This window comes from Dendrobates tinctorius, unplaced genomic scaffold (assembly GCF_039654945.1).
Source record: "Dendrobates tinctorius isolate UK_male_01 unplaced genomic scaffold, ASM3965494v1 ptg000069l, whole genome shotgun sequence".
NCBI classification, from domain to species: domain Eukaryota; kingdom Metazoa; phylum Chordata; class Amphibia; order Anura; family Dendrobatidae; genus Dendrobates; species Dendrobates tinctorius.
The window spans coordinates 5,528,738-5,546,383 of NW_027361737.1; the positions used below are offsets into that span (position 1 = coordinate 5,528,738).

Below are 17,646 nucleotides of genomic sequence, written 5' to 3' on the forward strand. Positions count from 1 at the left end.
ATCATACAGATTATGCAACACCAAAAATCTGCAATTTTCTTGATGGTCTGGGGCGACCCGCATTACCACCTGGGTCCAAAACTGAGGTTTATTTTTAGCCAAAGGAGTAGCATCAATCCCCCTCAAAGGGATAGGCGTCTGCAGAGGTGTCATCGGAAATCCACAACGTTTAGCAAAATCCAAGTCCATTAGGTTTAGAGCTGCTCCCGAATCCACAAAAGCCTTGGCGGAAAATGTGGACAGGGAGCAGATCAGAGTAATAGCCAGAAGAAACTTAGGTTGAACACCCCCAACAGAAAACGTGTGTGCAAAGCGTTTCTCTCGTTTAGGACAGACAGAAATAATATGCGAGGAATCTCCACAGGAAAAACACAACTTATTACGCCTTCTGAACTCCTGACGCTGCTCTATGGAAAAAACTCTATCACATTGCATAGGTTCAGACATTTGTTCAACAGGTGGCAACACCTCTCGTGCAGTTTTGCGTTCGCGCAAACGCCGATCAACCTGAATGGCTAATGACATAGAATCGTCAAGACCAGAGGGAACAGGAAATCCCACCATAGTATCTTTTACGGCTTCTGACAACCCCTTCCGAAAGAGAGCAGCCAAGGCATTATCATTCCAGGTAGTAAGGACCGCCCACTTTCGGAATTTTTGACAGTACAATTCTGCAGACTCACGACCCTGGTTCAATGCCAGCAGGGTCTTTTCAGCCTGATCAATGGCATTAGGTTCATCATACAACAACCCCAAGGCCTGAAAAAATGCGTTCACATTAGTCAGAATAGGATCATCTGGTTTCAAAGAAAACGCCCAATTCTGGGGATCACCACGCAGCAAAGAGATGACAATTTTAACCTGCTGCGCGGAGCTCCCTGACGAGTTAGGCTTCAAGGCAAAAAATAATTTACAATTACTTTTGAAATTCAAAAATTTAGACCGATCCCCAAAAAATACATCAGGTGTAGGAATCTTTGGTTCAGGAGCATGTGAATGAGCAAGGTAGGCGGAAATTCCCCGCACTTCAGCAGCGAGCTGCTCCACACGATCAGACAATTGCTTTATCTCCATTGAGAGAAAAAAAATTCCCCCTATGGCCTCAGAGATATAGAGGAAAAAATATACACACTTTTTTTTTTTTTTTTACAATTCTTTAATGCTATTGAGTACCCTAGGATCTGCGGTATGGCGGGTGATTCTGTTATGAGCGAGTGACCGTAGGAGGCAAAAACAGAAATACAAGCTAAGTCCAGAAAACCAGAGAAGTTGGCAACTATCAGATTACAGACCCCTGAACCTATCAACACAACTAGCAGTAGCCGTGGGGGGTTCCTACGATGCCCTAGACCCCTCGATCACAGCCGGAGAATTAAATAGGCCTAAAGAAAGAAAGGGGAAATCTAAACTGCCCCAGAGCAGACCCCAAAGCAATAGGCAGCCCCCAACATATAATGACGGTGAAGCAAGATGAAAACACTAACACAGACACAAAAATAGACTGAGCAAAGACGGGGCCCAAAACTACCTAGATAGGAAAGGACAGGAAGGCTGCTGTCTGCAATCTGCCAAAACCCTATCAAAAACATAAGCCAACAAGCTGATATGAAAAAGGCCCTGAAGCAGCTAGGCTTCAAAAACTAAATCAGCACTCAGGTATGTTCAGAAGACAGAGCTAAAGGAATTCAGCACACCCAGCAGGGAATGGCAGAAATCCAGAAAAACAAAGCAAAACAAAGTCAAAGCACCAATGCAAAAGGCCGAGCAGCAAACTTAGCTTTAGGCTAAGTGCACACGTATCGGAACTCTCGCGGAAATTACCGCGAGAATTCCGGAATTCCAGTCCGCGGGAAAATCGCATTTTAAATTCCCGCGAAAAAACTAGCATTTTGCAAGCGTAATTAGCTTGCAAAATGCTAGCGTTTTCCAAGCGATCTGTAGCATCGCTTGGAGAACTGATTGACAGGTTGGTCACACTCGTCAAACATAGTGTTTGACGAGTGTGACCAACTTTTTACTACTGAGGCCGCCTATGCGGCATCAGTAGTAAAAGATAGAATGTAAAAAAAAAATAAAAAACGGTGTTATTCTCACCCTCCGACGTCCCGCGCATCCGTTCCCAGTAATCCTTTGCGAAAATGCCCGCGATGACGTCAGTTCTCGCGGGATCGCGACGTCTCGCGGTCATTCGCGATGACGTCGCGCGAATGACCGCGAGACTTCGCGATCCCGCGAGAACGGACGTCATCGCGAGCATTTTCGCAAAGGACTACTGGGACCGGAGCGGGAAGGCTGCGCGGGACGCCGGAGGGTGAGAATAACAATATTTTTTATTTTAAATTCTATTTTTTACAGGGATATGGTACCCAAAGCCCGGAGGACAGTCTCCTCTCCTCCGGACCGTGGGTACCATCCGCAAATGTTCTGCTTACTTTCCGCATGTTGTGCACAGCCACATGCGGGAAATAAGCGGAACAATGCATTCCTATGGGTGCGGGATCGCCGCGATTCCGCAAATTAATGAGCATGCTGCGTTTTTTACCGCGAAGCGATTCCGCCGCGGTAAAAACCGCAGCATTAGCACAGCATTGCGGAATCCCATAGGAATGCATGGGATGCTTATTTTTCGCGTTTTCGCGGCAAAATCGCGCGGTTAAAACCGCCGCGGAAACGCGAAAAAAATGCAACGTGTGAACTCAGCCTTAGAGGAGCAGGAATTCAGACTGGTCTCCAAGGATCCCACAGAGAAATCACCCGCAGGGCAGAAGGGCGTCGGCAGCCTTATATCTGTCACGGCCACGTGTGTCTGGACGCAGCGGTTACCGCAAGGCGAACCCATAACACACGTGACCCTGGATACAGCGCCTCCAGTGGGGCGAATTTAAATAATAAAACGTGCAGATGGATACACCGCCTCCACCTGGCGAATTTAGGAATTGCACGTTATAATAAATTCTGGAAACTCCGCCTCCAGTACGGAGAATTTAAATAATAAGGGGGACCTGGGAAACATAAACAATGGTGGGCCCTGCGATAGGGAATAGGGACATGGAGACCTCCTGCACTCCCCTGAGCCAGTGTCCCTGCACTCCTCACGTTCCCTATGCCGGTTCCGCACCGGGCGCCGCACGCGTACCTCAAAGCCCTTGCTCGCCCTGACCCTAAACCCTCACTAGGGAATTGGGCGGTGCGGAGACTAATCCCACCACTGCACTAATTACACACATGAGGGAAAGAGACAATACAGGGGGACACCACTTAGCTTTATGCTCTGTGCTTATGCTCCTGTAACAGAGCCCTCCACCTGCGTGCGTCTTCTCCTCCACCCGGATCCATCACCATAACAGGATCCTTCACCATAGTGCAGCCTTGGAGCAGAGTCCACCACCAGTTGCTGCTGCTTAGTAACAGAGTCCCAAAGATGAGTTCAGCTTGTGCCACGAAGGCAAGCATGCTTGAGTCCAGCTCAGCAGCCAAGTCCCACATGGTGAGTGCCACTCTCCATAGTCGCCACTCCACCAGTCCATGCAGACACTTCCTGCCGACACCATCACTGCGACCCCACCACGCCATGCCAGCCCTTCGTCCAGACACCATAGCTGACACACGTCCCCCCTGGCTAAGCTGCGCAGGACTCCTCCTTAGCTCCATCCTTCCACCAGGCTCTCACCAACTCAGAATGAATGAATCAATATCACAGGACACTGGCTCAGGGGAGCTTAGGAGGTCTCCACGTCCCCCATTCCCTATCGCAAGGCCCACCATTGTTAAAGTTTCCCAGGTTCCCCCTTTATTATTTAAATTCGCCTTACTGGAGGCGGGGTTTCCAGAATTATTGTATAACGTGTAATACCTAAATTCGCCAGGTGGAGTCGGCGTATCCACCTGCACGTTTTATTATTTAAATGTGCCCCACTGGAGGCGGTGTATCCAGGGTCACGTGTGTTATGGGCTCGCCTTGCGGTAACCGCTGTGTGCCCAGAGACACGTGACCATGACATTATCACAGGCCCCGCACCTGTCGCCGCCACACAACCAGGAGGGCGGCTCCTTCGATGGTATAGAAGATTTGGCGTAAACCCCGCGGACTATCACACCAGTCAGCTCACCACAGGGGCGTACCCCTTCACCTCGGGGAATACCAGGCAGCTCCGTGGGGCACCATTCCTCCCACCTGCCTGGGTGCGCCCGCATGCATGAACCAGTCCCGCTCCCCAGCAGCGACTCTAGGGGCCTTTGCCAAACCGCAGCCGCCATTTTTATTTCCTGGTTATCTGAGCAGAGGCCCCAGACCCTGATAACTGCTGCCGCAGCGGCTCTAACACACCATGCCGCTCCCCACTCACCTCAGTGAGGCCCGGCAGCAATTACTAACAGGTCTCCACATGGCCAAAGCTCACCAGAAAAAAAAAAAAACTGTATTGGCCTGTGATAATGTCACGGCCACGTGTGTCTGGATGCAACGGTTACCGCAAGGCGAACCCATAACACACGTGACCCTGGATACAGCGCCTCCAGTGGGGCGAATTTAAATAATAAAACGTGCAGATGGATACACCGCCTCCACCTGGCGAATTTAGGAATTACACGTTATAATAAATTCTGGAAACTCCGCCTCCAGTACGGCGAATTTAAATAAGGGGGACCTGGGAAACAAACAATGGTGGGCCCTGCGATAGGGAATAGGGACATGGAGACCTCCTGCACTCCCCTGAGCCAGTGTCCCTGCACTCCTCACGTTCCCTATGCCGGTTCCGCACCGGGCGCCGCACGCGTACCTCAAGGCCCTTGCTCGCCCTGACCCTAAACCCTCACTAGGGAATTGGGCGGTGCGGAGACTAATCCCACCACTGCACTAATAACACACGAGGGAAAGAGACAATACAGGGGGACACCACTTAGCTTTATGCTCTGTGCTTATGCTCCTGCAACAGAGCCCTCCACCTGCGTGCGTCTTCTCCTCCACCCGGATCCATCACCATAACAGGATCCTTGACCATAGTGCAGCCTTGGAGCAGAGTCCACCACCAGTTGCTGCTGCTTAGTAACAGAGTCCCAAAGATGAGTTCAGCTTGTGCCACGAAGGCAAGCATGCTTGAGTCCAGCTCAGCAGCCAAGTCCCACATGGTGAGTGCCACTCTCCATAGTCGCCACTCCACCAGTCCATGCAGACACTTCCTGCCGACACCATCACTGCGACCCCACCACGCCATGCCAGCCCTTCATCCAGACACCATAGCTGACACACGTCCCCCCTGGCTAAGCTGCGCAGGACTCCTCCTCAGCTCCATCCTTCCACCAGGCTCTCACCAACTCAGAATGAATGAATCAATATCACAGGACACTGGCTCAGGGGAGCTTAGGAGGTCTCCACGTCCCCCATTCCCTATCGCAGGGCCCACCATTGTTAAAGTTTCCCAGGTTCCCCCTTTATTATTTAAATTCGCCTTACTGGAGGCGGGGTTTCCAGAATTATTGTATAACGTGTAATACCTAAATTCGCCAGGTGGAGTCGGCGTATCCACCTGCACGTTTTATTATTTAAATGTGCCCCACTGGAGGCGGTGTATCCAGGGTCACGTGTGTTATGGGTTCGCCTTGCGGTAACCGCTGTGTGCCCAGAGACACGTGACCATGACAATATCCAGTCAGTGACTCCACTCAGCCAGTTAATCATCATCAGTCTCAGGTGTTTGATAATCAGGCTCACTACCTTTCTTTACCAGAAGAGGGAGTTCCTCGGGCCTCAGTAATGAAGGGGAAAATGAACTCACAACAGGGGAAATTATAATGAGACGAACGTCAACTGCAAAGCTGCATTTTGTTCTAGCAAAACATATCCATCTAAGAAAACCGGAATAAACCTTTAAAGTCCCCATACTTATAAAAGATTATTGGCGGCATTGGCCAACCACCTAATTTGTATCGGAGTACGATCCTCAATTTTTTGCTAAGGTTAGCACTTAGCTTTGTTAGTCTGTCCCAAAGAACCTAAGTAAAGCAATTGGACCAAGGACTAACAGTGGACATTGCAGAAGAACATCAACTAGAAGGACATTTACCAAAGTGAAACACATATTGTAATAAAATAATTACTAACCTGCAAAGTGAACCCACAACCTTCCGGTACAAGTCCTGTGCCAAAATCCATGTAATTGCTATTAATAAATGAACAGGCATTGCCGTGTTCGTCCACCACGGTGAAGTAAACGGTGTCACTTCCCATTTCAAAAGGATTTCCATGGTTAGTAGATTCTGAGGCCCTGAACAACAAAGAGGAAGGCAATCTGAAAAAGCTAAGGGGACAAGGGCTTAATTATGACTAAATTTATATGACTGAAATCTATAGAAAAGTCAAGATTATCTGGACAGTAATACTGAATCTTAATATCTGACTTTATCTGGACTAATATGTGACTGGTGAGTAGAGGGGTAAATTGATGGTAATCTATGTATAGAAAGGCTTCTACTAGTGTACGCTAATAAGCAGAAAGTGAAGAGGGTCCCGTTTTAGGAATCAGTGATGGTCTTATCGACATGCTGTGCCAGGGTTTCTTATTGGAATTTAAGGTTTTTCTTTTAGCCTACATAATTAGTGGAGAAAGGTTGAAATTGATGGACCGGAGTCTATTTTCAACCTATCTAACTGTATATGTAATGTATAGCGAGAATGATAATGTATACCCCATGAAATTGTTTTAAGCCTACCATACAAACTATATAAAAAAGGGCTAAAATGACAATTTGGACTGAAAATATTACCCAATGTTACCTGTACACTGCCCTCTGAAAATAGGTATATATAGTGAACCGGGACAACACCTTTACGACATTTCACAACCTCTGAATAAAAAAATTCACAAATCAACAAAGAGAGGATGTATTCATATCATAGAACAAATAATCAATACATTGTAGCACACATTAACTTTTTTATCATAGTTTTAAGAGCAAGGAAAGTGTAAAAATGCTAGATCTGTTTAGGGGTTTCCTAGGTGGCACTGCCGTCTCACTTTGTGTCTCATCCCAAAACACAAAAGGGTTCCAAAGTCTACAATGGATTTATGGCCAGGTAATATCCATGGAGCAGCCAGCAAGTTAAGTAAACAGCTTTATCTAAAGCACACAAAGCAACCTTACACACACTGGTACCAGCATCACGGGCCACCCCGCTGTGGTCATGAAGTCATCCTCTGCCTACGACACTTTACAGCCCAAAAGGGCAGAAGCTGCGCTAACAATTGACTCTGGGATAATGAGACGTGACGACTTTGCTCCAAATGATCTATATAAAGAAGGCACAGTAACACGCTCTATAAGAGAAGCTACCCAATTCTGTTTCTGGTCCCCAAAATAAGAGAAAAGCATTGAACGGGCATGACTACGGCCATTATTAATGCTAATCAGGCCAAGTTACCCAACTACTTTGTAGACTTTTATGAATTACTTATGCAATGACTATTCACAGCATTACTACTTGCATGAGAGGAATTTTAAAGAGGATCTTTCACTAGGACAAGAGTGGCCACTATTTGTTCCGATTTTATTCCAAATGCCTCTTTGAATATAAAGGTTTGTTTTGCTTTTTTGTTTTTTTTTGTATCTGGTTTTAGAGATAGGGGTTTGTTCATTTACTGCTAATTTTTATGGTCTTCATCAAGGGAGTGTGGCTTATTGGGTAATAATACAGAGGAGCCTAAAGACACGCCCCCAGAGAACCCTGTGAGCCACGCCCTGTTGATAAAGACCAGAAAAAAAAATTAAAACTAAATAAAAAGGCCCATATCTCTGGAACCGTATGGCAGATGTTTAAAAAAAAAAAAAAACACAGAAAAAAATGAATATTCAGGGGAGCAGCGAGAATAAAATAAGACCAAGTAGTGGCCAGTCTTCTTTAATATTTTACCAATGATGCTGCCATGACTATACTACTGTCAATTTATTAAAAAAAAAACATCCAAACAGCAGTTTATACAAACAGGTCCAATATGACATCAATAGTAAAGTAAGAGCTGCAAGTACCTTATTAATATCAACAGAAATGGTCTTTTTTAGGCTTCATTCATATAGAAGATTTTTTGCATTTTTTTTTCCAAATTTGTACAAAATTTTTTATGATTTTCTCACATATTATTGCAATCGCTTTGGCATTTTCTTATTCCGCACTACAACCACAGCGTACTTACACCTCCATATTCATTTAGGGCTACATTTGGTGTGTGTAGTACGCTTTCTGGTCTTTACCAACGAAATGATGGGTTCTCTGGATTTTCTGGGGGCATGTCTTTAGGCTGCTCTGTAATATTACTCTGTGAGCCTGAGCCACACTGCCTCAGAAAAGCAACAAAAATGAGCCCTAAATAAAAAGGCCCATATCTCCAAGGTCCATGCACACTTCCCCCCATCTTCTAACTATGTCTCTCAGGGCTTGCTCCTACCACCATATGTATTGGATGAGTGCTATCCACTTTTTTTTTTTTTTTATCAGATAGCATTGCAGCCTGCTGAGATTTCACTACGGAATTGAGAGCCATTCACCAATTAAATTCTATGGATGCATGGAAAACGGACTCACACAATGTAGAAATTTTTTCTCCATCTTCAGACCTCACGTATGGCACATACTGATCAAACTTGGATCAGAGTTTGACAAGAGCATTCCCACAATTGGTCCGATTCTATACGAGGACCAAATGTACACTCTTGTGATCCCGGCCTAAGTAGTATAAATTATATCTGGATCCAAACTAAAAGCAGTTAATATTTGTTTTATTATTCTATTTTTCTTTCATCACAAGCTTTAGTTTTTATTGATACCATTTATGGGTACAAATACAACATTTAATTGCTTTTCATTGTGTTTTTCTTTTTTAGACAGATGCAAAAACTGAAAAATGGCAATTCAAGGCTTTCCACTTTTTTTTTTTTTCTTTCTTTTGTTTACTGTACAGGTCAAATTATTTAATATTTTGCAGGATCAAACTTTTACAGACATGGCAATAAGGAATATGCTTTTTTTATTTTTAACTTGTGAAAAGAGGTGTGTGATTTACATTTTTATCTTGTTTGGTTTTTTTTTACTTTTGCATTTAATTTTTTTAAAACATTGTATTTTAAGTTTATGCCACATTTTTTTGTCCCAATAGGGAACCTGAATCTGTAATTATTTTTTATGCACTGCAATACCATAGTATTGCTATATATAGTAACAGTAGCAGTCTGCTATAAGTCCCAGAGAAATGCAAGTAAAACAGCAATGCAAAAAACCACCCTAAATATATCAAAGCTACAAATGAGAAACTCCCATATCTGAAAAGAAAGACAACATACATTACTTCTATTTCAGTCCTGGGATAGGATAACTACAATAACCCATCAGATCATGTTTATTGTGAGAAGGTCACTTGTAAAATACTGGAGGGAAGAAATGTGTCATTAACCTCATAGCCTCAGTGATATGAACCCAGAAGTATGCTCCAGCATGTTATGTGCTGAGAGGGGTTAATCGGCCATAATAGGGCTGAGTTTCTTGGTGAAAAGCTGAAGAGTGGATGGGAGGTTGTTCACCTTATCTTCACTCAAGGGTGTGGTCCAGAAGGTAAATGTGAAGCCTTTGGACTCATTCAGCATTCTGTGTGTCTGGAGATGAGATCTCCAGAGCTTTGCCTGTGTTAAAGGGAGAATCGGTTTTTCCTTGAGCAGGCAAACCCTTCACCCACACAGACTGCACTATATGTCAATTTTTTGCTCCCTGAAAAGGCAAACCCTGAAGCCACACAGACTGTACTGTATGCCATTTTGTTTTTCCTATTATGCCAGAAGGGCCATGTTTGCTTACCTAATTTTGCACTACAATACGTTTTTAATAAACCAGTTGAAAACTTAAAATGCAAAGTGTTCCTGTGACTACATATTTGAGCAGCTGAGTGACCTGATCTACCACATTATATATTCCTTTATATGCTCCACGGCTATTCCCCTTCAAGGCCCCCTACAGCAGCCTCAAAGGTTCATAGCCACATACAATCTCAGAACATTTTTCATGTAAATATGATAATACTATCTACCACAAAATGATTACATTTAATTAAGACTAAGTGCAAATTAGCAAAATTTATTGTAAGCTGGCTAACATTATCTTGCATGATTCACATTTTAGCCGACATTACTGCCTTGCATTGTATGTTGCAGTACTAATCGGTCCACAGATTAGATTAAGTATCACAATTACTTTTTAGATACGGACATTATTACCTAAGTCTCGGTTAACGCTTACCTCTTCATATCAATATCTTTCCCTCGTTTTGTACAGTACACCTTACTGAGGAGCTCCTCTGTTGGTACGGGAAGAACCGCACTATCCGCACAGTACCAGCTTGCATCTGCTGTGCTACGCTTCAGAACCTCGGTTACAGTATGGACGTAATCTGCGCTATTATGACCCAGCGCTGCAATGTGACAAAGTATAGAACAATTAGACAACTACAAGAAAAATAAAGCCATATTGGTCTGACAGATTTAGGTATATTATTTATTGATGTAACTGTTCCTTAGTGGAACAAATACATTAAAAAGAATAAATCAGGCTAAATATTCTATTCACTGATCCCAAAACCCTTATTTAAAAAATGAGTGGAGGTAAGAACCAATGCACCATACTGCACCAGCATTAAAAATGATGCTCCACTTTGTCCAACAAATGATCTGGGAAAACACACACACATATATATATATATATATATATATATATATATATATATATATATATATATATTTTAACAGCTATTGATTATATTGATAGTGAATATTAAAGATTAGGATCTGTGTTCTATATGAGAATTACCTAATAGCATCATATTTGGTAACAGTGCCATATATGTCTACATACAGATGTATTGTAATACAGATCTGAAAATATAGCTACCATAAGGTTGTGTGAATTAATCCTAAGCCTGTAAGTTGGCAGTGCCTTTTGTACTTACCAGTAAATAGGCTAGCTCCTAGGCTACAGCAATCTTTCTTGCCAGAATAGAAAAAAAATGTTATTGTCACTGGTTTACCATTTCAGAGAGGAGCCAGAAGATCGCAGCGTCAGATTTCTCCTACTCCTGCACTGATTAGAAGCAATACACCTTCAAATTAAATGGTGTAAATTTCTTTTTAGGTAGTGCAGGAGTTAATCTGCTCAGTTGAGAGCTCCTGGAAGCTTTCCTTTGTTAAGGCTCTCAGCTGCTCACTGTTAGCAACTCATCTCTTATATAAACTGGGTCCTGGCTAGCACTCATTGTCAGAGTAGCTTATATTGCATGGCTGGAGGTTGTTGTTGGTTGTTAATGGAGAAGGCGTTTGGTGGATTTATCTGTGACTGTTGCTAGATTTTTGAGTGTGTGATAATTCCCTTTCTTCTCCTACTTTGGTTTAACCCCATCCTCCACTCCCCAGTGCATTCCTCTGTTGTATATGCGAATATATTTGTTTGATTAGTATTTTCCTTTATCCCAGTTCGTATAACCTTCTAAGTCTGGTTGATGTATTACAGTACACTACCACTCTCCTCTACCCTGGGTGGGGATAGGGTACAGTATGAGGGCAGATTCAGGAGCTAGGGCAAGGTACGCCTCCCTGGCATCTTTAGAAGTAATCTGAGGAACAGAGCAAGCTAGGGTGCCCCTAGCGTGAGGAACAGGGTCCTAGGAGCCCCTGGTCCTAGGACACCCAAAAACAGAGTTGTGACAATTATATACCATATCTTTGGATTAGAAGACGCACTTTTTTCCCAAAAAATTTTTGGGGAAAAAGGGTGTGCGTCCTACAATGCTGACATACCTTACTGGCCGCAGTGGAGCAGGGTCGCTGCTGGAGGAGGCAAGAGTGGAGCGTTGCTGCAGGCCACAGGCTGGGATAAATGGGTGTCCCGATGTGCACCGCTGCGGGTGTTTCGGTGGTGCACGGACTCTGCCGACATTTTGTGAAAGTCCAGAGCCCCCGCACTTACATGGTGTACTGTGCGGTGGACTCCGGGAAAATGGCTGCCAGGGTATGCGCAGATGGAGATCTCAGCACGGAGGTCTTAGCACCAAGATCTCAGGAGATGAGAGCCATTTTCCCAGAGTCCACCGAACAGTAAACCATGCAAGTGTGGGGGCTCAGGGCTTTCACAAAATGTCGGCAGAGTTCCCACACCACCGAACATCCGCAGCGGCGCACATTGGAACACCCTCTCATCCCAGAATGCGGCCTGCAGCACCACTTCACTCTTGCCTCCTCCAGCGACCCTGCTTCACTGCAGCCACCAATCCCGATAAGCAATAAGATGCATGGATTATAAGAAGCACCATCATTTTATTAAAAAAAATTTCTCCTCATTATTTGGGGTGCGTCTTATAATCCGCAAATACGGTATATATATATATATATATATATATATATATATATATATATATATATATATATATATACACACACACACACACACATACAATATTATATATATATATATATATATATATATATATATATCTATCTAATATATAAAGCTCAAAGTGTGTATGTGTGTATGTGTGTGTATGTTTCTTTGTATGTCCGGGATAGGCATCCGCACCGTCGCAGCTACAGCCACAAAATTTGGCACAGTCGCACGTCTGGACCCCGAGAGCGTCCTAAGCTATGTTGTGAGGCGAAATTTTAACCCCGCGTGTTCCAATTCACCAAACAATGTTGCCCCTATCTACATACTGGGGGAAAAAGTGTGAGCGCGTCAAGCCCCGCCCCTCATTGTGATGTCACAATGCCCCTATTTGCATACCGGGGAAGTGTGTGCGTGCCAAGCCCCGCCCCTCATTATGATGTCACAATGGTTGCCATGGCGACCCTGATGTCATCAAAGGTTGCAAGCCCTGCCGCCGCTCATTATGATGTCATAATGGTTGACTATGGGTTGGAGGATGTGTGATGAGTATATGGGCACCGGACTATGGGATGGAGGATATGTATGACGGGTATATGGGCACGGGACTATGGGATGGCAGATATGTATATGGGCACGGGACTATGGGATGGAGGATGTGTGATGGGTATATGGGCACGGGACTATGGGATGGCGGATATGTATATGGGCACGGGACTATGGGATGGAGGATGTGTGATGGGTATATGGGCACTGGACTATGGGATGGAGGATATGTATGACGGGTATATGGGCACGGGACTATGGGATGGAGGATATGTATATGGGCACGGGACTATGGGATGGAGGATGTGTGATGGGTATATGGGCACGGGACTATGGGATGGAGAATATGTATGATGGGTATATAGGCACGGGACTATGAGATGAAGGATGTGTGATGGGTATATGGGCACTCGACTATGGGATGGCGAATATGTATAATGGGTATATGAGCATGGGACTATGGGATGGAGAATATGTATGATGGGTATATGGGCATGGGACTATGGGATGGAGAATATGTATGATGGGTATATGGGCATGGGACTATGGGATGGAGGATGTGTGATGGGTATATGGGCACTCGACTATGGGATGGAGGATATGTATGATGGGTATATGGGCACGGGCCTATGGGATCGTAGATATGTATGATGGGTATATGGGCACGGGACTATGGGATGGAGGATAATTATAATTTTCTATAACTAACCACAGTTAGCTACTATGCCCGGGCAGCGCCGGGCTCTTCAGCTAGTATATTTTATATATATATATATATATATATATATATATATATATATATATATATATGCACACACACACACACACACACATACACACAGGGTGGGCAATTTATATGGATACACCTAAATAAAATGGGATTGGTTGATGATATCAACTTCCTGTTTGTGGCACATTAGTATATGGGAGGGGAGAAACGTTTTAAGATGAGTGATGACCATGGCGGACATTTTGAAGTCGGCCATTTCCCATGGGAAAAAATAAAGTTGGATCCAAAATGGCCAACTTCAAAATGGCCACCATGGTCACCACCCACCTTGAAAAGTTTCCCCCCTCCCATATACTAATGTGCCACAAACAGGAAGTTAATATTTCCAACCATTCCCATTTTATTTAGGTGTATCCATATAAATAGCCCACCCTGTATACAGACCAAAAAATGGCTCGCAATCCTGAGCCGAAATATCGCCATTTTGGGCAATTAAATGGCTAAATTTTTTCACCCTGAACGGGTGTGCTGCCTTAGTTTTTTGTGATTATATGGAGGATTGGCCATTGCCTTGGAGGCACAGCACCCAGGAACGCTATCTGCCTGTGCTGCTTTTCATTTTCTTTTCTTTATACAGTACATATATAGTACACACATATTATATATATATATATATATATATATATATATATATATATATATATATATATTTGTGTATGACTATGAAATGTTGAGAGCTTAGTCTATTCATACAGTGAAGTTGCCATTTCCCTTATTGTATGAATATATCGTATCTCACTGTATATGAGATGTCGAGTTTCGGAAACATAAAACATTTATGCTTCAGGTTATCACCATGTCACTATTTAGAGTATCTTCACTTAAGTGATATATGCAGAGGTTTTTCTGCTGCAGACTGCCGTGGGAAAAAGCCAGCTGCATATTACCGTAGAATTAACAAAAGGTTCTGCACAGGCTGCAGAGTAAAGCATGCAGTGTAAATGGACCAGCGCTGCTGATGTGAAATGTGCTGAATGTCAATTTATAAAGTGGAGTTTGCAGCAGATTTCAGCCGATGCAAAGCAAATATACAATAGATTTTCCACTTAAGAAGTTCTGCAGTGAAAAAGTTCCGTGTGAATGTAATAAAGTTAACCTAAACTTATTTTTCTAGAATATGATTTTTGCAGTAAAAAGAGACCAAAAAATGAGGTTCAACCCTCTTTCAACATGTGACAAACGTACATCAGAAGAGGGCTTATGGGGCGGACTGAGCGCCATACAAGACAGATGCCGGCTGTTCTACAGTCAGCACCTGCCTCTAACAGCAGCCACCAGAGCTCCGATCAACATTGTGCATATGGACTGTCAGCACAGAATGGCTTAGCTTTGCTGAACATTTCAGTACACCTTCCCACCTGTTTGTTTTCCCTTTGTTTCTCCTCTTCTTCTTTGATTGACAGCTCAGGCTTTATAGCGCAAGAAAAGGCAGGAGATGGATGCAAAACAAGTAGGTGGGAAGTAGGACTTAAAAATGTTTGACTGCGCCATGATGCACCGAGCGCCTGTACTTGATCTGTACAATCATTCTGTCCAGATAGACTCCCTTTAACCACTAAATACTGCTGTTAATCTCTGATAATAGAATTTAAGAGCTGAAATTGCATGATGATAGTGCCTTTGGCATATGTAATCACAGAGTGCCTATAGGTTCCATTTTCAGGTGCCCTGTTACTACCATCTTTGTACTCCACAGACTGGGCTTCTAAGAGCTCATCATTTCTATTATATACCGAAATACCCTTGTATTGCGATGTAGAAAATAAGCAAATCGAATTCTTGCAGTTTCCAAACTCCTAGGGGGACCATAACATAAAAATACAAATTTCGGAAAAATGAATTTCCAAAAGTTTAAAGGGGTATTCCCATCTCCAAGATTCTATCCCAATGTGTAGTAGGTGTAATAATAATAATATTAGCAAATACCTCCAATTAGAAATCTAGTATAGTTCTTCTGATCCGCTATGTCACTTAACCCATGTGTAGGGCATTGTATATTGGGATAGGATCTTGGAAATGGGAATACCCCTTTGACTCACCCCTCTTTATCCTAATAAAAAACTAAAGAAATAATTTTAAAAGATATATATATTTGGTATTTCCATGGCTGCAAAAGTCTGACCAATAAAAATATAAAAATCAATCCAGAAGTTAAAAAAACGAGAGAAAGAATCAAAATTTGTTGTTGCCTACACGTCCTCAAAAAATTCAATAAGAAGGAATCCAATTGTCTTATATAACAAAAATAGTATTAATAAAAATGTTAGTGCACTGTGCAAAAAACAAGCCCACACATGGGTCAACGGGTTTAGAGCACGGTGAGATGTTTTTCATAAAGTTCAGAATTTTTGGGAAATCTCTAAAATATAAAGATGACCATTTCACATCGCCGTAATATATGGTGAAGTAAATGGAGTAATTAAAATTACAACTTTTGTCCTGCTAACGAAAAAGACATCAAAGCTTTGTAGACAGAAAACTAAAAAATCTAGGGCTATTGGAAAAAGAAGGGAAAAAAAGTGCCCGGTTTGGAAGGGGTTAAGACTATCATTTGCCATATATTCAATGCCAATAGTACCTTGCGATGCTCAGTGGATAAGGAGACAATCTCAAGGAAAAGAGACTGCGCCGGTCAGATATATCATACCATCACCTTCCAGACTGTTGGGCAAAGGTGAACTAAAGCCAGCAGAAAGAAGGCCAAGAAACCGCTGACAGTATCTGCGCCATTGCTTTTTGTGCATTTAAATCTAGGTAGGAAAACGATTTCCTTATCACATACCTTTTATAGAGACATTTTCCAACATATTTAAAGCCATGAGGACCGCGATTCCTTGACTGTTAGGTGGGATTTCCCAAACTTTTACACTCTTGTGAAACGTAAAGAAAAAAAAATGTAGAAGGTGAATATTACATACTGATATTACAAAAACAGCTTGATATACAGGACAGGTCACACAGCGAAAACTAAGAGAATGGAAATATTCATTCATGTTATTCCAATTACTCCGGAGCTTGGCCTAGTCCAATGTCATCTATGTGCTGCTCATCAGGGTCCCCTGCAGTCCCCGTACTAATACATGCTGTTCTGGAGTAAGTCTTTTTTTATCTTTTCTATAACAAATCTGTTCAACCTTTCCATACAGAAACCCTATATGATCCGCGTGTTAGAATAACTCTACTACATGACATCTCTACCCTATATACTATACAATTCTATATACAAACGTGTTCAAAATTGTTGGTACCCCTCGTTTAATGACAGAAAAACCCACAATGGTGACAAAAATAGCTTGAATCTGACAAAAGTAATAATAAATAAAAAATCTATGAAAACGATCAAATGAATGTCAGACATGGCTTTTCAACCATGCTTCCACAGAATTAAAAAAAAAACAAAAAAAAACTCATGAAATAGGCCTGGACAGAAATGATGGTACCATAACGTAATATTTTGTTGCACAATCTTTTGTGGCAATCACTGCAATCAAACGATTTCTGTAACTGTCAATGAGACTTCTGCACCTCTCGACAGGTATTTTGGCCCACTTTTAAGAGGAAAATGCTCCAGTTGTCTTGTGTTTGAAGTCTGCCTTTTCCAGACGGCATGTTTCAGCTCTTTCCAAAGATGCTCAATAGGATTTAGGTCAGTGCTCATAGAAGGTTACTTCAGAATAGTCCAATGTTTTCCTCTTAGCCATTCTTGGTTGTTTTTAGGGGTGTGTTTTGGATCAACAAGATGTTGCAAGACCCATGACCTGTGACCGAGACCAAGCTTTCTGACACTGGGCAGCAGATTTCTATCTAGAATCCCTCGATAGTCTTGAGATTTCATTGTACCCTGCACAGATTCTAGACACCCTGTGCCAGATGCAGTAAAGCAGCCTCAGAACGTAACAGAGCC

At 42.9% G+C, this 17,646-nt stretch overlaps 1 protein-coding gene across 7 annotated transcripts in view; it reads right to left on the reverse strand.

Annotated features, from left to right (window-relative positions):
• Window positions 1–17,646, reverse strand: part of TM4SF1 (transmembrane 4 L six family member 1) — a 226,794-nt gene that overhangs the window by 105,635 nt on the left and 103,513 nt on the right. For 6 of the 7 annotated variants that reach the window (XM_073581076.1, XM_073581078.1, XM_073581074.1 and 3 more), the window contains 3 exons: window positions 16,525–16,612; window positions 10,277–10,448; window positions 6,101–6,296 (listed from right to left, as the gene is read on the reverse strand). In XM_073581076.1, coding sequence (XP_073437177.1) covers window positions 6,101–6,296; window positions 10,277–10,448; window positions 16,525–16,612 — 456 coding nt within the window. The remainder of the gene's footprint in view (window positions 1–6,100; window positions 6,297–10,276; window positions 10,449–16,524; window positions 16,613–17,646) is intronic. The other variant, XM_073581077.1, reaches the window with a different exon arrangement.